We start from the raw sequence: 22,778 nt of genomic DNA on the forward strand, positions 1-22,778 counted from the left end.
GAGGCTCCGCCCTCCCCGCCGCTGGCCCCGCCCCGCTGCCGCGCGGCTCTTCCGGCTGCCGCCCCGCCCCTTCCGCCCCCGTTTCGTTAAGTTCCCTGAGGTGCGGTGGTGGTGTTGCTGACGGTGAGGGGGGCAGGCGGCGGGATGGTGGGGCTTGGGGTCTGCCTGGAGTTGCGGTCTGGGTGGTGGTGGAGGTTCTGAGCTGAGACCCGGTGCTCGCGGGGCAGGGCTTTGCCCCTCAGCTCTCTTGGCGGGCAGGTTGTTGAGGCTGGGCCTGGTGCGGAGGGCTGTGGAGACGTGGAGGGCGGGCGGAAGCCTTCGGATCTGTTCGACCTTACTGGCTTTATCCTTTTAGTCGCTGGGGGAGACGTCCAGCCTAGCTGTCTGGCTCTTATCTTTCTGGTAGCTCCCTTGTGCTTGGTGGGTTTTGCCTATTCTGTACACTCTCGTCTCTCCCTGACGTGGGCCCTGTGTGGATGTTGGTGCTCGGTGTGTTTTACCGGAGGGACTCTTGTACTGACTCCCATCTCCAGCCTTGTGGCTCACACAGCCGAGTCAAGGGTGGTAAAAGCAACCCCAGACATTGCTGCTTGAAGCATTTCATCCTGTGGATGTGTCTCTGCATCCCTAAACTTCTGTTTCGATGTGTTGCAACATCAAAGCAAGTGTCTTTTAGCCTTATGAGATGAAGAAGCCTTAGGAGACTTCAACAGGTGTCAGGTGTGTTTAACAGTACATAGGTGGGTAGGAGAGGAAAAGATTATTAATTTTAATGTTGGTTCAAGTCTTCTAATGTTTAGCTATCTATTTTGCCCATGATTCTTGCAAGAGTGGTGTAAAAAGCTTTCCCTAATTAAACAAAGCAAATGAGGTGGTGGAGTATAATTACTTACAGGAAAGAGCTAACTCAAAAGTGATGACGCTTACTGTGGGTTACCCAACTGTTTGATATGTCATTCATCCTTTGAGAAGCTTATTACTACTCTTGGGTTTCATCAGCTCAGCTAATAATGAGATACAGAGAAGTAAATTACTTTCTGAACAAAAGTTAGAGGCCCCTCCCTGTTTGGATTAACTCTGGTTATATACAGACCTGATTAACAGGTCTCCAGCAAAAACAGGTGCTGGAGTGAGTTAAATTCATAGTAACTCCCACAGCTAGTTATTTCTGTATTGTATGTGTGACGATAGGTATGATTCAAAGAAACTTTGTGGGATAAGGTCTCACCCTTGCACTATTATGTCCATTTTTACTGCCATCCTGAAGTAACTTCTCCTGGTAATGGGAGCGTGTTAGTTTAAAACAAGGCTGAGGCAGTGCAGTATATGGAATTTTGAACTACTTGTTTCTACCCTGTATTTCCAACAAAATGACCTGATTAAGCTGTTAGTCTGAAATGGAAATCATAATTTTGGTATTGATCAGAAACTGGTTATGTTTTTTGTTAAAATAACATATCTGCTTCCTTGTTGCCAGGCACTGGATGACCATAACTAAACAATGTCTGTACCACGTGGAGCTGTCCATGCAAAATGGATAGTAGGGAAAGTAATAGGAACCAAAATGCAGAAAACTGCTAAAGTGAGAGTGACAAGGCTTGTGCTAGATCCTTACCTACTAAAGGTAAAAGCTGGTTAATGGTTTGTCCTGCATGGTAACTTTTGTACTGTGTGGAGGAATGTTTTATTGATTTGGTTCTTGGAATTTTTGATAGCTCTTTATAATGCAAATTCTTAAGGAACTTGCATAACAATTAGGCTGTGGGGGTGACTGTCAAGAAGATGAAAAGCAGTGTGTTGTGAGGGCACTTACTTACAAATTATCTGCTAAATGTGTTTCTTTGAAGTGCTTTGTTAATGCACTTATTTGATCTCAGTTGAGAAGGTAAGTTTTTGTTGTTTCACACTTAGATTTCATTTTTCATATTGATTTGTAATATTTTTGCTTTGGAGACTTGACATATTAGTCACTTCTACAGTGAATTTTGTAGCAGTTTTCCTGTATGCATAATTGTATGTGTTCTTAGTATTTGTGATCTCCTGTACAAGCTCTGTATTTATCACTTCTTGTCAATGTATTTCAACCAGGAAGGTTAAAAGTAGTATTTTTTTCCATTTTTAGATAGGGAAACTGGTATATGTGGGTGAAATAGCTTGCCTTTTGTGACCAGAAGGTTAAGGATAGTGTTAGGATTAGATAATGGGTCTTGTGGATTCCAGTCCAATATCTTATCCGTAAAAGATCCTGTTAATTCTTTCTCAAAAGAAAGATTCTGATTTCTGCAGTTCAATAAGAATAAATACTGGATTTTTATATAAAAGAAAATTGAGCGAGAAAACTCTCAAATGGAAAACTTCAAAGTACTGATTTCAGGGCTGATGAACTTTAGACATAATAGGATGAATAAGAACTAAAATCAGTTCTTGAAGTGTGGACTGCACAGGAAAGTCATGCAGCTTGGAAGAGCCAAGGCTGCTGTCTTGCTCAAGCAGTGTTGATGAGGAGGAAAGGAAAGGCTAACACAGCAGAACTAGAGAGCAGAGAGGCCAGTGGCAAGTGGTGGTGCTAGGAAGGGGAATCTGTTAAGTGATGAGCTTGTTATTTTTTCCTGTATCCAAGTGTTCGCTATGAACAGCTCTTTGTACTTGGCTCTTTCTTCCCCATCTCCTTTTCTGCAGGCTCAGCTGGTAACAGCATCCTGATGAGGGAGATTGTCAGGGAATGGTCTTGCTGTGCTTTCTTTGGAAAGACAGTAGAGTGCACAGTTGCATTTCTCTTCATGATCCAAACTGAGTATTGTTAAAAAAAATACATTAGAGTTGACTTCTCCTTCATAAAATTTAGTTTGGTTTATATTAACTATACATTTGCCAGTTGCTTAATTTTGAAATCTAATGCCAAGGTTTCTTTTTTTCTTTCTGCAGTTCTTTAACAAACGAAAAACCTATTTTGCCCATGATCCATTGCAGCAGTGTGTTGTTGGAGACATTGTTCTTCTGAAAGCTTTGCCTGAGCGAAGGAGCAAACATGTGAAGCATGAACTGGCTGAAATTGTTTTCAAGGTTGGAAATGTTATAGATCCAATAACAGGAAAGCCCTGTGCAGGAACCAGATTCCTTGAAAATCTGTCAGATTCGGAAAATCTGACAGAGGCAGATACTACCTATCTAAGTGAAAAACTTCAGGAACTTAAAGTTCATTCAACAGACAAATAGTCGGCAAAAATACTTCAACAGAGAGCTTTCCAGCTTGTCCCTGTCAGGAATGTTTGTGCCCTGCTGTTGTATGTTAAATGTTTCAGTGAAAGCTGTAGTAAAAAAAAAATAGTAAATGTAGTTGCTTATAAGAACAGATGTTACAGATTGATAGGCACCTCAAATCATTAAATGAAAACACAGGAAATGTGAGCTTAGTGTTAACACTTCATTTTGCTGCATGTAGTTTGGCCCCAAGCCTTGACAGTTTGAAAAGCCAGCTGCTCACTTGGAGTGACTCTTCTGTATTGAGAAACAAGAATAACCGTATAATGCTTAAGTTTGGGAGGGTCATTATATTATTTGATTGTTCTGTATTTCAGACAGTGGTTTGTAGGATTAGTTAAGAAAATGCTATTAAACCTTTTGAAAGGAAGTGCAGAATTTTACAACTAGCTACCTGCATGTGTCCTTATTTCCTCTTCCAGTTGTTCGCACCATACTGCACTGTCGTCTTAACTTCTGAAAACTTTATTAAAAACACAACCACTTGCCTTTATAATGGCACTAAGGTGAGAATAAAAACTCTGGGTAGCTTAGTGTGTGTTGTAGTTTAACCTATCCAAAGCAAGTATTTAGTTCTGGGAGAGATTGGTCTCTTTGAACTGCCAGCAAGAAATAGAAGCTGATGAGAGTACAAAGCAAAAAAAATAAAGGTGGTTAGATTTGGTCTCCTCAGAAAAGCTAATCAAAACAACATATTTTTGGAAGAGTACTGGTACTGGTTTGCTGCATACTTTAATACAAAACTAGAAGGCTGTATCAGTTAATGATTAAAGATCACTTTATCCTGCTGCAGCTCTGGGGATCTTGTGTCCTGTCTTCCAGGGCATAAAGCAAACTAAGAGTGCAGCTGTTATAGCAGCCCTGTGTTGCTGACTTTTCAGTCAGATCTAAAGGGACATCTGCCTCAAAACCCAGTGCTGTGGGGACAGCATTCCATGTCCCTGTATGGAGGGGAGAATGGTATATTGAAGTTATGAGAAACACTTGATGTGCCTACCTGTCATTGGTGTTTAAGATCAGAAGCTAAAAAAGGATGTATCTGGACAGAGTTCCTCTGACCTAAAACATCTTACTTCAAGGAAGTGAGCCATCCTACATTAGTAAGCTATCAGTTGGGTTCTCTGCCATTATAAGTAGTGTAACTTATTTGCCCTTTAACTTCACCTGCACAAAATCCGTTTCAGCTTCCTGTAAACTGCTAACAAAGTCTGACTGAACTCAGCAAATTATTTGGATCAGGAAGAATGAGAAATTTAAACTTTAAACTTCCGTGCTTCAAACAAAAAGTACAGCTCTTTGAATGCTAGTCCTCAAGTACTGTCCTGCACATCGGATCAAGGCACCTTGGTTCAAATGTCTCTGTGTAAATAATGTGAAAGTGGTCTCAGACTTTGAGGAAGTGTCTTAAACTTACGGCTGTGGGTTATTTTTGTTCATGTGTGTGTTGAAGTGGTTAAGGTTTATGTAAATTACTTTGTGGCTGGCCAGTCATTGAAGTGGAAGGAAACCTGGGCTCTGACTCCTGTTCCAGTGAATGTAGAATGTGACACTCCATCCCTAGCAGAGATTGAGAGAAATCGCACCGAGGCTAGCACGTGGCCCTGGGCTGTAGGCAATAGACTTAAATTTTACCCAAGCAGGCAGTAAAGAAGCTTGACCAACAGTACTTGAGATATGAGTGTTCTAATAACTAGACATGTAATGTAAGAAGTAGAAAAAGTTTCCTGTTTGGTGAATGAGTTGCATCTGCATCTAATGGGGGGGGGTCAATAGTCTTTCCCTGTATTTCCTGTGGTTTGTCTTGAGTAGCTGTGCAAATTTCTTGTTTATCACAATGCTTTTTTTTCAGTTTAAAAGTAGCCTCCGAGAGGGTCGCTGGAGAGCTCAGCATGCTGTCAGATCAAAGTGTGATTAAATATACATAGTCTGAAGTGTAACTTGTTCTGGAAAGAATGATGACAATTGCAGGTTAAACTGGTTTTTAAAGAGGCGCCACAAACATTGTACTTCACTGATGTTAAAGCACATTGCAGGTGCTAGCCTCTGCTGCCTTCTCACACAGTGCTGATAGAAAAAAAAATCATAAAATGCAATGGAAACTGCAATGATGCAATATGAATTTTATAGAATTTAGAATTCTGTATAGAAATATAGAATGTAGACAGGTAAGGCTTGCTCGTAACTTTTCTGTGTTCATTAGCTAGCTGCTTTCAGAACTGGCCTTTAACTATTAGCCTAATGAGAAATTTATTCATAAATTCAAGTTATTTAAAGATTTGGTGCTAGCACGCACCACCAGTTTGGCAGAATTGGACAGCTCACGAAGAAAACCTCACGGCCAGGTGTGGGCGGGGCGGGGCCTTGCAGGAGAACACACACACCTTCGCAGGTGACTCTCGGTGCTTTCCCAGGCGACCCCCAAACCCGGGGCTAGGTCACCCCCGAAACACAGCAGCCCGAAGTGTGAAGGGGCGCCCCGGCTGGGGGCAGCCGCGCATGCGCCCCGGCGCGGGCCCCGGGGGTGTGGCCTGAGGCCGCCCCCCCTCCCCCCAGGCGGTGCGCCCCTCGCGTCCGGCGGCGGCGCTGCAGCGCTCAGCTTACCCCCCCCCCCCTCCCCGGCCCAGGAGGGAGGCGGCCGGAGCAAGATGGCGGCGCGAGTGCTGCTGCGGTGGAGCCTGGCGGGAGCCAGCGCCGTACCGCGTCTCCCGCCCGGCGGCGGCCTGGCCCTCAGGTGAGCCCTGAGGGGGTGAGGCGGGCGGGAGAGGGCCGCCGAGGGAGGCTGGAGACGGAGCCGGCGCCGCCCGCGCTTCCCCTCGTCCCGCCGCCTAGGCTCACCCCCCACCCCACCCCCCCTCCTTTTACTGACTGGAAATGGCGCCCACTCGCCCGGACAGCTGACGGGCCGGGCCCGCGGCCCTCCCGTAGGGCGGGGAGTGCGCCCCTCTCGGGGTGTCCCTCAAGGTCATGGGCCACAAGGCCAGCCCCTTCCCTTCCCTCCTGCAAGGCCGCCCCTGGGTGGGGGCGATGGCCGCGCCGCCCCCCGGCCTGCCCCGCCGGGGCCGGGTGCCCCCCAGCCGCCTGCCCCCCGGGCTCAGGCCGCACGGCCCCCCCACCGCGCAGGGGGGGGCACGGCCACCCTGCCCGCCTGTATTGCTGGGGGCGGGGTGTATGGAGGCTCTGCACCCACATATCCCCTCAGGGTCACAGCCTATAGCTGCCCCGCATCCCAGTTCCACCAAGCAACAGGGTGCGTGGCCACCCCTCCTCCCGTGCCCTCTGGTGTCGGGGGGCACGGCTGCTGGGTGCGCAGGGTGCCAGGCTGCGCCCCGGCCCGAGGTCCCTGTGCCCCCACCCCAGGCATCTCCCTGTCATCACCATGCACAGCTACACATGGGCTCCGGCATGTCCGTGCACCCCTTGGCTATCGGGGCACATGTGCTCATGCTTCTTTTAGGAGCTGGGGGGCTTGTGCACATACATACAGCCCCCAGGTGTCAGGGTACAGGCACAGGCACATCCATCAAGTTTAGGGGTGCAGGCATTTGCACGCCCCCGTGTTTGATGTCTGAAGGGTCAGGCACATGCGCAGCTGTTGGGTGGCAAGAGTGTACACACACACACAGACAGACACACACCCCCCCACCCACCCACCTCTCAGGGCACAGATGTGCACATGTGTGTCTTGGGTGTAGAAAGCAGACACGCATGCTCCCTGGGTGCTGGAGACACAGACACGTCCGAACTGGGAAAGATACACATGGTTTTTTCCTCCCTTCCTTGGATTCATGGAAAGCTGCTCTCTCAAGCGTCAGAATGGGCAGCTAAGGCATCACTTATGGTGCAAGGATGGTGCAAGACTAAGGCATCGCTGCAAACAACTGTTTAAAGCAGGAATGGGGAGAGTTGTGGAGACTGTTGTCAGATTTTATGTGCATGTTTTAGGTTGTGGGTTTTTTTTTTTTATTTCAAATAAACATAGTTTAGACCACAGATCAAAACCTGTCAATTATAGACAAGTTCTTTTTCTTTCTTTTCCAGGCAGACATGGGTTACTACAAACTCTAAATATTTGACCTGATGTCTCCCACCCAGTTTATATTTTGTGCTAAAGCATAAGCTGAATGGGTTAGAAGTGTTTTCACCATCATTTTTAATCCAATAAAAGCAAGCTATGCAGTGTAATCCTTTTGTGTTCATAGTCCAGTCTTTGTAGCAAGAAAGCTAAGCCTATAGTTTACATTTCTAGGATAAGAACTTGCTAGCAAAGTCAATCAGTGCCTTAAAAGATTGAATGAAAACTCTCTTTAATCAGTATTGTTCCTGGAAAAAAAATTGTGAAAGTGTGATGGTAATTCCATATAGTGTGTCTGTATTCATTCTATGTGCATATTCACATTTTCATTAGTGATATTTGGATTTTGGAATAATTTGGATCTGATACCTGTTATACTTGGAGCATGTATTATAATGTTGTGGGGCATAATGTTAAGAAGTTAGTTAAAAGTAGATCTTTTGGATGATGGATTAGTTTTGAAGTAATTTGTGGTTGGTGCTCCTAACTGGCAGTCCAAATACATGAATTTAGTCTCTACGCTTCCAGAGCTAATCTTGGGTACGTATTGCCCACACAAGTGAACCAGTAACCAGCTCAGAGCTCCTTGATTTGTGGGTGTATAGAATGACACCAGTAGTGTATGACTTCTCTGAGGATATGGATTAAAAATAAAGCCCTAGGATCTCAGGTTGGGTGCACTTCAGCGGTTACCATTCTTTATTACAAGTGTATGTTGAGATGGATAGTCATGATTTGTTAGTCCTTGTTCATGAGGAACTTTACAATTGCTGGGTACAAGATTTTACATAAATGTAAAGTATTACTCATTTTACTGTATTGAAAATTAAATATACCTCTAGTTTCGGAGCAGTTTAACAATCAAGTCACAAGACTGTCCTAATGAGCAAAGGAATTTGCTTTTCAGTATTGTCTCCATAACTTCAGCTTACTCTTGCTGCTGATAGAGCTGGTTCACAAAAAAAGCATCATGATCATTTGTCTCTCTCATCTTCAAAATTTGCTGCAAGCAGTAATCCTTTTAGAAGAATGTTCTAAGTATTAGTTTACCAACTCCATTTAATGAAGGGGAAGAAATGGTCATATTTACATATCTGAGTTGAAAAAATGAGCGCTGCAAAACTGGGGCTGAGTTCTGTCTTGTAGAGCCAGTGAGCATTAGTGCTTACTTTAAGGGAGCTTTTTGAAACAGCTTGGATTTATTAGGTGAGATTTACCCCCTATCATCTGGGACAGTTTGTGCTTCTGTGGCACCTGATACAGGTGTGACATCACAACTGCAGTCACCTGTGCATCACCTCCTCTGGCTGAGATCAGAGATATGTCTGCTCCAGGCAACTTCGTACCCTCTGTTCTAGCAACAGCCTTATCGTGGAATGCCCTTTTCAGTGCTTGTACTCAGGAACAGCTGCTTAGCTTTCAGCACGGCAACATGGCTGTGTGTTCACCTAGGGCCAAAGAAGGCATCATTTTCAATACTCTGATAAGATATTTACTAATTAGTTCTTAACACTGACGGTCATCTCAGCTGCAGTTGTTCTTCTGGTTGTTATTGTTTCTCTACTATGAAATACTTTTCCTTTCCTCTACCCTGTTTCCACAGGGTGAACCAGTTCGTTATGTTATCGTCAGACATTGGGACTAAAAGATTGATTGTTAAAAAACACTGCTAGTGCGAACTACTTTTGTGTAATACTGGCAGACGTGTTCATGGAAGATATTATTCCCAAAGGAGGTTGAGATTTTCTTTCCCCATTTTTTTTCCTTGAATGCTTGTCACAAACTTTAATATCTGGAAGACAGCTTTATAGCTGAGGATTGATAGCTGTCTGCTGGATCTCTAGTCAGTAATTAAGGGTGAAAAGCTGACTTCTGAGGCAGGAAGAGGTTTAAATTTCCAATGCCCCATTTTTAGTATGTCAGAGAAATATTTTAGTACTTCAGCAGAAACCCCATATCAAAAAGAAGCCAATTGAAGGAAGTGCTTCTTAAGAGAAAGAAGAAAAAACATTTAAGCTTGGGGTCCCCTGTCACACATTCTAGAGAATCAGTTAAATACATCAGCTTTCTTGTCCTTCTGCACAATTTTTGGTGATTGAGAGGTCTTCTGTCAGCTGGAAAAGAGAAGAATGATTCCTTTAACACATCATTTTTAAAAAGCACAGTTATCAATTGTAATGTTTTGTGTGCTCTGGTGTAAAGAGAAGCAGTATTATTTTGGAAGTGCACTTGCAGAAACTGCATGAAGATTAGATAGATGGTAAAATTCTTATCTTTCAAAGAAAGGGAAATGGTGAATGTTGGACAAAAAATGTGGATCTGTACCCCGTGTAGTACAGTTGCGGGAATTTGGACTTGAAATATTTGCAGGCTGTTTGTTTCCTTCCACTCATAATTTTTCCCAAATTAGACTTTTGTTGTATTTTTTCCTCTTGAAAGATGTGCTGTTAAACTTCTCCTGTTTTAGAGTTCTATTTAAGCAACGCAGGAACATATGGCAGTTACTTTCCTATTTACGCTGCACAGATTTTTCCTTATGCACGCTGTCTTTTTGTTCTTTTTCATTAGTTTGTGTACATCAGAACAGACCTAGCCTTGACCTAGCCTCATCAAAGACACTTGATGAAAAAGAAGATAAATAGGCAGCAAAAGCAGCCATACACTCATTCTCTGCCATGTGCACAAAGAATTGAATATTGTAAATATCCAATAAAGGATACTGTATGGTTAACTGTTAAACTCTGTATCTAGTAAAATGATTTGTGAGAGGGTGAATCTCAGTGGGGAAAGAACTCTTATACCTTGCTAGGAGGTGGCTCAGGGGAAAGTTTTAGTAACAGACGTATATGTAACTGTGTTATGATACCGTTTGCATTAAACTTGATTGCGCCTATCTTCCCTCCATTGTGGGCATTTTCAAGACACGCTCAGTGACAGTATAATGTACTTGTTAATGTGTAGGGGGCTGGTATCTTCAGCTAGCAGACCTCGTGAAGACAGTTGGTTAAAATCGCTATTTGTTCGCAAAGTCGATCCAAGGAAAGATGCTCACTCCAACCTTCTAGCCAAAAGAGAGACCAGCAGTCTGTATAAACTACAGAGTGAGTGATATTTTTATATTTAACATTACCATTTCTTTATTCTATTCCTGCATTTCTCACGTAATGTTGTTGTTTCAGTTCACAATGTAAAACCAGAATGTCTAGATGCCTACAACAAGCTTTGGTAAGTGTGCCTATTATGTTTTCACATTTTAGACATGTTGATTCGGTCACAAGCTGTTCTGAAAATTGGCAAATAACGTAATTATTTAGAGGGGAGGTGGAAAAAATTCTGGTTTTACTTTCAGGGTATGGTGTTAAATAGAACATACTATTCTTGTAGAGAGATGGCAAAAGATATGTCACTCAGTTCACCCCCTGCCTTCCCTCTTGGAGGTGTCATTCTTCTAAGCTGCTGATTAGGGTGATGCCTGTTGTGAAAACATCAGTGACGTTTGTTGGAACAGCCTCCCCCCTTCCCTTAGTTGTCTTACAATTGCTGGTCTGTGCGGGTAGATCCAGTACGCTAGCATGTCCCGCTCCAGCTGCCATGGAGGAATGTGTTCAGGGTGGTTATTGTCTGCATACAGGAAGGAAAGGGAGAGATCACCAGTAAGTAAAACTACATGCCAATATTAAATTGAAGTATAACTCTGAAGAGATTTTAAAAACCCGGGGTTGACTTCTCTGTATCCTTCTACAAAAGTAATGTTACTGATACCTACTCTTAAAGAGCTATGCAAATCCTTGGAAAGGATCTTTGCAAAGGGAGCACTGTTAGAGGTTTTCCAAAAAGTTACAGCTTTATAAAATGTATGAATTAGTAACTTTCTAAATTTGCTACTTTAAGGATGAAATTGCAGGAATGTTAGTCCTGTTCTGCCTATGTAATCCTCTGGAGCCAGAACAGCTGCCTTTTCAAGAACTGTATGTTTAAATTTGGAAATGTAGTGAGCCTCACATGTTTTAAAATGGCAGTGCTTTCTCACTGACAGTGATCATCTTGTCAGTTAAATAAAACATTCATAGCGTAACGATACCCTACTACAACCAATATTTTAAGTGTGGTGTATTGGTGAGAACACCAGCTGGGTTGGCGGGTGGGTATGAAGATCACAGCTCCCAGTTTATGTCCTCAGCTGTGCTACTGATTGGCTGTACAGCCATGAATGGGTCATCCAGCACCTTTGTGCCTTCAAGTGTTCAGTTTTGAAATGGGGCTAGATAACCCAAAACTGGTTTCCTGGCTATACAAACACAGAAATTCACTAGAATAATGTTCAATCATAAAGAAGCACAATTAGCATTCAACCAGCTTTCTGTTTAAAAGCTTAATATAAACATGTCCAATTATACAAGACAGGGAACCACTTCTCAGTGTTATCTCATGAGCTACCTAAACGTTGAGTGAAAGCAGCGGCTTTTATTTTAAAGGAGAGAGACAATAGCAAAAAAAGAAACTGCTGACAGCAATCAGATGGCATATGTGTGGTTAAATGTATCATTTTCAAACCAAAGCAAACTTAAGTTTTCCAGGGGAGGTGAAAACTTAAGAATGGAGTAATAAAAAAACCTAAGCCTCTCTGAACTTTCTTTCTTCCTCTCCCTAAATGAAAGATGAACAGGTTAATTCCTTATTCTGTATCAGATCAAAGTAAGGATTAGTCATCGTATATTAATAAAGAAATAATGTAATGAAGACAATAATGACAGTATTTCATGACTCACTGTGGTTAATGACACCTTCTGAAGAATTAGGAACAGGTATTTTTAAAAAAGAAAAAAGATGGTCTTCATAAGGTATTCTGTGGGCATTTTTTTCTATAATTTGCAGCAAAATCTATTTTAGAGTTGAATAATTTAACATTTCTGTTTAAAGCTGCCTTTCTAGGATGTCATTATGCTTTGGAAAATGGAACTGATGGTGAAACATCCTTGAAAACATCCTTGGAGAGTCATTCTATCATATTATTTACAATAGTGAGAAATCTTGAGGCACAAATTGGTAATAAGATTTGCTCAAGGTTGTCTAGAAAGTCAGTGGCAGAATCAAGAAGAAAACTTACCTAATGACTCTCAGCCCAAGACCAACCAACTTCCTATTATATGATATTGTGCAGAGACTCATTGCCTATGAGCTAAACTGAGTAACAAGGGGTAATTACTCAGGGAAAAATATTAAAAAGTGAAGTTCAACCAGACTGATTGACTTATTCATCAAGTACAGTGCAATGAAAGCTGTCTTAACCGAGTCAGCAATCGGTAAAACTTCATTTCCTAGTGCTAATGTAGGCCATTTTTCAAAATTTTTTTATAAAGTTTGAAAAAATGTTAGAAATACTGGAAATAGTCAAACAAATTTTTTGTTGGAGGTATTTTTAAGGCAGTTTAGCTGTATGCTCTAATGGGTAAGTTGTATCAAAGTAAGATCATTTTCTGAAATGGTAGAAAGCAGTAAGGCTGCATGCTATGAGGTACAGTCATTGTCTGATCTATCAAAATACTTGGTTTTATTCATTCAGCTCAACAGAATTAATAGCATTGTAACATGTACAGAAGACTGACCTTTCCTATTTTTGTGTATTTTGCCTCCCTTGATAAAAAGCTTTTCCTAAAGCAAATCACCCATGTAGTTAGGTTACGTTTTCTATAAGGGAGACATCCCAATATTTATTTTCCTAATGTGTTGGATAACCTTTTCAGGGATAGACATAATTTATTGCACCTAAAGAATTCTACCATGCTGTGTATTTGTCATACAGTCATAAGAAATGGTAACACATGCCTTAATTTTTCGTAGTAGTGTCGCTATCTTTCCCCTGTATAGCAGATTTTTGTATTTCAGCTTTCTCTTCTGAAAAGTAGAGCTTGTGAATTTTCATACCATAATGATAAACGTGTGGTGATTTGTTATACATATCAACTGTAGCCTCCCTGGAGGAAATGCAACATAGTGTCTGTATTCCTTGTTTTCAAGTCAAGAGGTGCTGCCAAAGATTCATGAAGAAAAACACTACCCATGTGCACTGGTGGGGACTTGGAACACGTGGTACGGAGAGCAAGATCAGGCTGGTAGGAGATAGAAGTACAACAGAATGTAAAACCATACAAGTGAAACGTGTGCTTGGCAGGTTTCTTCTCTTTAAATCATCTCTGTTGACAGTAAACCTTTAGCAATGTACACAGTGAGGGTGTGTGTGCATCAATTATCAGTAGTCATATTAACATTTACAGTGTTTGCTTTTTGTCTTGTGGAGTTCGGCAGTAAAACATTAATTCCTAAAATCTGTCCTATTGTTACTACACCTTCATGTTTTCTAGGTGGTAGATTTAACAGTTTGGGGAAATGCTTGTAAAATGTGGTCCTGTAATATTTTGTGGGCACAGATCCTATTCCTACATATTTGGTGTAAAGGCAAAGGCTTACAAAGACAGAGTTTATTTTGCATTGGCCAGTATAAAAGCTTTACTCAGACTCTCATACTGTAATGAAATGCAAATTATTCACGCCATCTGAAGAAATGTTGCATTGTAAACTCAATAAGCTGGGCCTTTACTGAAGGAAAGAAATATATTTCTGTTCATATTCATATAAGGGTACTGCCTAACTATGCAGATTGAAAATATATTGGAACTAGGAATTACTGAAGAGCTGTACAGAGGTTACTACACAGTCTAGTGCCGAGAGAAAACCTGAAAAATTGCCAGGGCTCTGGGAAATTGAGGGAATGGGAAGCCACAAATACAGTGGTGTACTGATATTTGTCACATAGCTCCATTGTGAGAGCTGTGATAGCTACTATCAGTGTCATTGCTTCATTACTGAAAATTATACTCACATACACATTAATTTTTCCTGCATTCACACCATATTGCAGTATTGACACTGAATAAATGCAAAGCAGTAACAGTAGATAAACCAAACAGTGTCTGAGAAACAATTCTAAAAGTTGAAGAGAAATTGGAGAATGAAGACAATGGAAGTGAGAATACCTTAGCCAAGTCTCATTGCTTGTGAAACATATTAACACAGACTGTATCTGTAATTGCATCTATAGCCTGCCTTGAAAATGCTGTTGCAACAGTTCTAGCAGTGCGATAAAGCAGATTATGGGGGTTTGACTTGTTCAGTACTTGTGCCCGTGCTGAGTTAATGGCTCATCAGTTAGAGGCTGTATCAAATTTGCCCTGGAGAAACGACAGCAGAAGCTGTGGTTGAATCTGCTATCATAGTGAAGTGCCTTAAATTAGTCTCTAGTTCGCTGTCCTGAAAAAGGCACAGGACTGCTTTAGAGGAGAGAAAACAGCTTTTGTGATTCTTTGAAGTGAAATATTGTTGCCTTGCTATATTAAGTGCTTGTAAATAAATCTTGTTATGATTTATTAAAGGGATTTATTATGATTCATTAAAGAGGGAATGCTTTGAAAAAATGCAGTTGTAGATACCTGTTCTGAAATTGTTTTTATGGGGAAAATCCTAACAAATGTAACAATTCTAGCATGTTCCGATATCTTACGCTTTTTTTAATGTAATGTTTACCTCAAAAGTAACATTTGCATCATTTTTCCTGTCTTACAGAAAGTGTGCTGCTCTTTGTGCTTGAGTAATTTACTGAATTAAAAAGTCTACCCCTCTATTGCTCTTAGATGAAATTGGTATAAACCACATTTTTTTAATTAAGTCATCCTCTTAGATTGAATCTCGGTTTTAACTACAGTCATGCAGTCATCACATCTTACTAGCATGGCAACAAAAAGTCCATTCAGGAATTTCCCTGTTAGCTTCAAAGTAGATTGCAAAATTTTCCAAGAGAAGAACCCTTTTTAAAAAGCTGATGATTCCATTATTCTTAAAATGTTCAAATGTGTAGTGCTTTCTTTAATGAAAATCTATTTTTAAACCTGTTACCCGATTTCTATTTTTGTATAATTCTGTAGTGTGAGGAGCATTTTATACTGTGATATTCCATAAGATTTAGCACTGGTCTGTGACATCCCTGAAAAAACTTCCTTTTTTCTGTTTCAGTTCATCTGTGGAGATATGAGGGAGGCTATCCAGCTCTCAATGAGGTCATGAGCAAACTCCGTCAAAATAAGGTAGAATGCATTGGTTTTGTTAGAACTGGTTATTTTACTGAGAAGAGAACAGAGAATATAGTGAGAGCAAAAAACTGCACATTTGAATATCTGCTTTTACTTCAATATCTCATTGCTTCCTGTACAAACTTTGAAACCTCTTTGGAAAAGGGTTTATTCTCGTATTCAGAAATACTGAGCTTCAATACCTGAATACTTTTGAAACATTTACACTTGGGACTGTGTAAATATGCCACTTGAATTTTTCAAATATGGCAGGAGAATTTAGATGCCTTTACAGTTAAAAGGATTACAATGTCCCGAAACCCCAAGATAGCATTAAAAAAGAAAGTCTAAGCCACCATATGGTATAATGCTTTTGTTGTTGAAACATAATACAAAGTTTGACAGTGATCACATTGGTTTTTAGGAATTCACAGAGTTTCGCAAAGAAAGGGGTAACATGCTTCTCTCGCGCAAGAACCAACTCTTGTTGGAGTTCAGTTTCTGGAATGAACCTGTTCCCAGAGAGGGGCCTAATATTTATGAATTGAGATCCTATCAACTTAGAGTAAGTTTAAATTTTTCTTTTTGTTTTTTTTTTTTTAGCTCTATGCTGTTGTAAAATGTTCAAAGCATGTATATGCAGTGTAGATGGAAAACAGACCTCATCTTAAAAATCTGGTTCTTATAAACGCTGATGTCTGAATCATTGTTGCTCTCATAGTGTGGGGTCCAAAATGAAGGCAGGCTCCAACAAGATACTAATACCTGCAGGGCTGAAAACCCTGTTTTCATTTGAAGGAAACTTCAGGCAAATGACTGAGAAGTAATACAGTAGGTAAACGGAGTAATTACAGATTATTGTAATATGCTTATCACTTGCAGGAAGTTACTTTGTTAATACATAGTGTTTTCCATACATAAATGTTGTGAAAACTGCCCAAGTAATCTAACTTTCCTTAAACTACAGTTGTAACAGTCTGTTTTATTTTTGTAGCCCGGAACAATGATTGAGTGGGGAAATTACTGGTAAGTGTTGCTTTAGCACTTGCATTCTCTTACTTGAGAGATGTATGTTTAAAAACCATAAAGTAGAGGTGGCAGAACGGTCCCAAAGCATTTCAATCACCAAGTTAATGGCCTGCTTCTGTACTTACGCAACTTTGCTCTTTGTAAAACTATACAAATGTAAAAAAAATTGGAAAATAGTTCTTTGACCCTTAATTTATCCTTTGAGGAAAGAAAGAGGAATTCTGTGTGCAAACAACATTGTGGCCTCTGTGGTTTGGCTTTCCTTCACATAACGCTCTCTGTTTGCTGTCCTGTATCAGAAACCATTTACACTGAGCAGAAAGAACTGCTTAGTGGAGGGTGGCAGTTAACTCCTTGAGACTATGTTGATCTTTCACAACTTCCCCAAGACCAGTAGAAGCTGACTTAGTTTAAATGGGTTAAATCTTGGGTCTTTTAATCTTTAAAAGTCAAGTTGCTTCTTGAAAAGCTATTGGGCAGCACATTTGTATTCTAATACATAGTTTAAAATAATTTGAAACAGTCTTCTTTTTAGTGCATGCTTCTGATTTTGTCTTATTTAAAGCCAGTGTAAGTTTCTTGCAATTTACATTCACTGTCCTTGCAGTTCTAATGGTTGATAGTTCAAAAATTTGGAGTATTTTCAATTATTTTGAGAAAGATGAGGACTCAGATTTTTAGACAGGTCATTGTCATTGATACGATTTATTTAATCACAGTAATTTGAATATAGTAAATCAAATTTAGAATTTTTATAAAATAGGCATATCTATAGTGGTAGCCAGTTTGTTTTGGCAGATTCAGCAGATTTATAGTTAAGAGCAACATTGGTTTTATTTACACAGCAAATGATGGAGTGTTGCATAGGACAGCTGCATAGCAAAGGTCTGTGTGAATAAGAAAGTTGTATTCCACTGCCGCAAAATCTGTGGTTAATGAGTGTGGCAACGACAATCTAGTTGAAACTCAAGGACTTAGTTTTAGAACAACCTGCTATAAAAATGGTGTGCCACTTTGCACTGTTCCAGCAATTATCTTTGTGCTGAATCTTTTGTTGGAGAGTGATTAATGCAGTCTAGTGAAACTGTAGCACTCCAATTTTAACTCATTCTAACAAGATACATAGGTGTATTTTAATTACTTAGTGCTGAAAATCAGTGTATTGCAGATTTTTTTCTTATTTTTAATTGCTGAATTGTACTGCAAATGCAAATGGCGTATCTTTCGGCTTCCTTTCAACTCTGTTTTCCTTTCAATTGTCACTTATTTCCTACCAGATCTGTCATTTTTAATGTCTGCTGTGCTCTTCTGTAGGGCTCGTGCAATTCGTTTCCGACAGGATAATAATGAAGCAGTTGGAGGATTTTTCTCACAAATTGGACAGCTGTATATGGTTCATCACCTTTGGGGTAAATTTATGTTCTCTGCTTTTTTCTCACTAACTCAGTCCCTAACAGACTGCTGATGTTGCCCAGGACACAAGGTTTTTACAAAAGGCAAAGGGAATGTCTTAAAAAGGGTTTGGGTTTTTTTTGTTTCACATCAACAGTGTTGATTTTCTTAATTTTTAGTGTAGGTGACTATTCTTCAAACAAGCAAGCATAAGTGAACATTTCATGTTTTGTTCTGTTTACATCAAAGTTCCTCATAGCCCTTTCTTACTAGGCATTGCTTGTTTGCTTTCAGTAACATAAGCATGCCAAGCCATGTCCTGCCATCTCTTTTCTCCATCCCCATTCATTCTGAAGTCAGATTTTTACAGTTTAGTTTCAAGCTTCACATATACCACACCTACAAAAAGGAAAGTCGAGCATTTGTTTACATTACTGCATCATGGTGGTTTGGATTTCTCTTCGTGTTAGTCTCCACAAATGCTTAGCTGCTTTTCACACATTAGGATTGTTTCTGCTTGAAGAAACTGTCTAATACTTATTTTAGAAAATATGAAGTATTATCTTAATACCTTGACAATTCAGAGTATTAATATTCCAGCATTAGGTATCTGACAGCATTTATGTAGAACTGCACCCATTTCCATTATCTGTCTTACCTGTGAGACATTCTCTGTCTTCCCCAGTTCCTTCTGTTAGCGTTGGTTTGGGAGCTTTTCCTTTTTATGGAGAAGATCTTCTGACTTCTTTCCTTCCCAGTGTTTTCATCCTCCTAATAACACACTAGAATACTTTCAAGGGAGTTATTCATGTGTAGAAGGGAAAGGAGTTAACTTCTAAGCTTTGTGCTTGCTGTTTTCCCTCGCCAGCTTACAAAGATCTCCAAACCAGAGAAGATATAAGGAATGCTGCGTGGCATAAACCTGGCTGGGATGAACTAGTCTATTACACAGGTAACCTATTAACTTGGTTGGAATGCTGGAGGTAGACTTTTGTGCATGCCATCATTTTTGTTCTTCAGTACTTTCAATGTTCAGTATTGTTCCATGATAAAAAGTTTTGCATCTCTGGTGTGCGTGCACCTGTGTGTCAGTTTTTCTACTGTAATGGAAAGAAGGGGCATTTTACTAAGCCATAAGGTGAATTTTGATTGTACAAACTTGGTAAAGTTGCCTGATTTCTAAAAAATTGCTACATTAACAGTACATTTTTGTACAAGCATCTCTCCTGTAGAAGAACAGATTTGTGTAAATGCTTAAGTTTGTGTCCAAAAAATCTAGTGAGCCAATAGTGAGATTTGTAATAAATTATTGCCTCTGATATTTCATGAAATATGGGAGCCTTGTTAAATGCATTCCTTTGAAAAGGGAATTTAGACTTTGGAACTAGAAGCCAGGAGATCTTTGAGATCAAAGATAGCTTTCATAACAAAAGTCACAGAAGTATGCTAAGCATGTCAGATTTTGCTTCCATAGGGTACATTTCAAAGGAAGGATACCAGAAAAATGTAAGATAACTTTCATTATGGTGAAACGGATATACTTGTCTTCAAAGGAGCAGGCAAATTACATTAAAAAATCACTTGTTCTCAACACTGCTATGCCTCAGTTACAGGAATGTTGGCGGTTACTGATGACTTGGCATGCACTAGCTAGGAGAGTAATGTGAAGACAATAATATCTGTTCAAAACGAGTGTGCAGAACTGCTCATGATCTCTGTTAGTGAAATTAAACCCTGTCTCAATTTTTTTCAGTGCCCCTTATTCAGGAAATGGAGTCCAGAATCATGATACCATTGAAGATTTCTCCGCTTCAGTAAAGTCACTGATTTACTTGTGCCTACATAGATAAAGTGACAAGTATTTGTCTTAAATTAATTTATGGTATACACTGTATATCATAGTCTGAAATATAAAAGTACTGTATTGAGCTTATAAAAGAGACCTCTTTTCTTCAGAATCTAATGACCTTTTGCTCTTGGGATTGTACCAGGAAAAAAAGAGAGATAGGACTCTAGTTAAAAGGTTGGTTAATTGAAATGAGTACAAAGACATCTGTGAGTTCCTCTGCGAGACAGCTGCTCAGGTTAAACGTGGCATACAGTATTTAATACCTTCTGCTACACAGGCGATGCCCAGTGTTCAGTAACAGCAGCAGGATGGAGCATTGCAGTTGCGGTGGCCTTCGTGTAGCATCAGGTGTTAAAAACAAACGTGGGAGTTCTGAAATGAGAAGCTGCAAAGCCCTCGGGCAGCTCTGAAATACACCTAGCTGTTCTAGCAGGCCTGAAATCAGTAAGTAGCTCTAAATTTGCAAATAGGCAGTCATTAATTGAGGATAATACTGTTTGTCAGGTGAGAGGTTATGGACAGAGAGTAGGGCATTCTGTTTTGCAAGGACTCTGAAGCCTGTTGTAACTAGTCGCGCATTTGTGTAGATCCCTACACCTGAAATTAAGTTTGTGAAGTGTGACCTATGGTTTTCAAAGAGATACTGACAAGACATCTGAACATTCTGCAGGGGATCAAGTTTGGTTCAAGACATTTGTTTCTACAAATAACTTGGAAGTCTAGGAAAAGGGGTTTAATTTAATAAGCAGTCATGACTTCAGACATATGCTTGGTCAGGTGTTTCACTACTTGTACAGTAGGTACTTAATGAATTGATGTGTGAAACTGGCGCATGTTGAGTCAATAGGATTGGCATAAAGCGGTGTACCATTATGTCCAGTTCTATTTTGGTTTCACTTTTAGACTAGAATGTATCAACACTTTTGGTGTCTGCAATGATGTGAACATCCTGTAAGTGAAATAATATCCTCTCTTTAAAGTGGCTACAAGAATCAGTGTAACATACAGAATGTACAAATCAGTTACTGAATGTCCAGTTTGTACATTTTAACGAGTTTTCAGGAAGAACATATGAGTCAATAAAATCCTTTTAATTTTCACATTTTACTGGCACCTTATATGTATTGCACCACCTGGGGTTTATCTCATCTTCCAGTGTTTATTATGGAAAATTTGAATAATTGCATAGATATTTCAGCTTAGTCAGCCAGTGTCACTTGTCTGTGTCAGGGACAGCATTGCCCAGTATTCTGCTCTCCTTCTCCAAAATGAATTTACAGTATCTCCATTACATCCCATTTTGCTAAGTGGTCAGAAGTGCTGTGGTGATAAATACAAAATATTTTTCCTTTTGATTTTTCTCCACAAATTACGCTTAATTTTTCAGGTCTGATCTCTTCTTTTCTTCTCATGTGAAATATGCTGCACTCTCGCCTTTGATTGCATTTCATCTTGAACAAAGTCAATATTTGATGTGATTCTTGTCTGGTTTTATATTTTCTTCCTGTTGTCAACTGATCACGGGATTTTACTGAGTAAAATACTGCACTATATTAGCTTAAAGTTCTCAGCTTGGCTTACTCAGCGGGCCATGTACGTTGTTTCAGCTGTTCCTTCTTGGAAATCAGTCACAAACAGCACTGTCATCTGGGGCTGTCATTTTTGCAGACTTTTGGGACTACTGTTTAGCTGCAAAAGTTAAAAAAGGATGACAGTATCAGCTTCCAGTCCTTGTTATTCCTCCTAGTATCCTCCCATATTTCTTGTAACTTACCCCTTGTCACCAGCAATCTCTGTCAGAGACAAAAGGCGAAAAACATTTTTGGAGTTAGAGGATTTTGGGGGTTCTTATGCCCGTACCTGCAGCCGGGAGCACTAGGAATTAAATTCAGTCCAGCAGAGCTCTTGTCTAAGGACGACAAAGTTCTGCATGCATAAGAAATCTAAGGAATAACTGGATGTTCTGCGAGGTGACATCATACAGCACAAGTCTCTTCAGTCTTTACACACTACCTAAGATCTGAATTCCCACTAGCGTTGTTGTAATGTATTATGAATGTCTCCTGTCATTCTGAGCTTCAAACTCAGGCTCTGGCTGTCATCAGAGAGAGATTAGTTCCTGTTAGTTACAGAGAACTGTGTGAACTCACCGGACATAGCGCAGCAGGTAAATAAGCAATGACAATCTTTTCTTGCTTCCCTTTGCCTGAGCCCTTCCTGAAGTTAGTTTTCCCCTGTTATGAACACTGTTGGCGATTTTCCCTCTTAATTTCATGGCCAAGTCTGCCTTCATCCTCTGACTAGCAGTACTTCAGCATCTCTTACAGCAGAATTTGTAGAGTTCCAAACTGGTCACTTCCCAGTGGCTGGAAAGTGAACGATGCCTGGAAGGGTCTCTGGTAATTACCAATTCTTGTTCCACTGTAACGAAGACACAATCAAAACTCAAGTTCGGTAGTCCTTTAGCCTTCCTAGAAAAGACTGCAAACTGTTCTTTAAAGAAGTCCCCTCATGCAAATTGAATATAGAAGTTAAAGTGATCCTGCCTCACTGAATAATCGTATTAAAATAAAAGGTTTGATGTGAAGCGGTGTGCCTCCCCACGCTCCTGGTCGGGAGACCGAGCTGAGGACCAGGTATTACTTTGCCTGACACGTGCTACTCTCCACACTTTGCTCTACTGTGATGTGTGATATGTTCAGGTGAATCAGTAGCTTGGTTGTAACATGGAAATTTCCTTGGTGCTGCTTTGTTCCCTCCTATTTTTTCCCAGTATTTTACAGACGAAAGAGCTTAGCCACTCACTAAGTAAAGTAATCCTTTTGGTACCTCCTGGGCTAGAGGTCAGGCTTGATATTTGCCCACTGGAAGGGGGGTGATATGTGGTGTTTTTTTTTTCAAACCAGTCAGACCTAAAGAGCTCTTGTGAAATCATTGGCACGACGCTGTGTTTCCATAGCGCTCAAACTGGCAGAAGACACTGCTGTGAATGTTAACATCTCCGTGGGACCGAGCCTCCCGTGCGGGCCTCTGGCTGTGGCATTGGGGAATT

At 40.5% G+C, this 22,778-nt stretch overlaps 2 protein-coding genes and 1 long non-coding RNA gene across 5 annotated transcripts; 2 read left to right on the forward strand and 1 right to left on the reverse strand.

The window, feature by feature from the left end:
- Positions 1-52: 52 nt before the first annotated feature.
- Positions 53-4,053, forward strand: MRPS17 (mitochondrial ribosomal protein S17). 3 transcript variants are annotated; one of them, XM_013301645.3, is made up of 3 exons: positions 53-123; positions 1,478-1,624; positions 2,926-3,408. In XM_013301645.3, the coding sequence occupies exons 2-3, from the start codon at positions 1,502-1,504 to the stop codon at positions 3,214-3,216; spliced, it is 414 nt and encodes a 137-aa protein (XP_013157099.2). In that variant the 5' UTR covers positions 53-123; positions 1,478-1,501; the 3' UTR covers positions 3,217-3,408. The 3 variants fall into 3 exon arrangements, with proteins under 3 accessions (XP_013157099.2, XP_027646744.2, XP_055651556.1); XM_027790943.2 differs by having other exon boundaries at positions 77-100; XM_055795581.1 differs by lacking the exon at positions 53-123 and adding an exon at positions 3,684-4,053 and having other exon boundaries at positions 2,926-3,063.
- Positions 4,054-5,845: 1,792 nt separating this feature from the next.
- On the forward strand, positions 5,846-20,826 carry NIPSNAP2 (nipsnap homolog 2). Its single transcript, XM_055795580.1, has 10 exons — positions 5,846-5,992; positions 10,295-10,434; positions 10,513-10,558; positions 13,352-13,446; positions 15,401-15,471; positions 15,881-16,021; positions 16,451-16,482; positions 17,800-17,894; positions 18,746-18,829; positions 19,631-20,826. The coding sequence occupies exons 1-10, from the start codon at positions 5,907-5,909 to the stop codon at positions 19,693-19,695; spliced, it is 855 nt and encodes a 284-aa protein (XP_055651555.1). The 5' UTR covers positions 5,846-5,906; the 3' UTR covers positions 19,696-20,826.
- Positions 8,005-18,739, reverse strand: LOC114012965 (uncharacterized). Its single transcript, XR_003555769.1, has 3 exons — positions 18,536-18,739; positions 10,869-10,954; positions 8,005-9,447 (listed from the first exon to the last, which is right to left on the reverse strand). It is a non-coding gene; the product is annotated as an uncharacterized LOC114012965 (long non-coding RNA).
- Positions 20,827-22,778: the final 1,952 nt, after the last annotated feature.

The sequence above is a fragment of the Falco peregrinus genome, chromosome 2 (assembly GCF_023634155.1).
Source record: "Falco peregrinus isolate bFalPer1 chromosome 2, bFalPer1.pri, whole genome shotgun sequence".
Taxonomy (NCBI): Eukaryota; Metazoa; Chordata; class Aves; order Falconiformes; family Falconidae; genus Falco; species Falco peregrinus.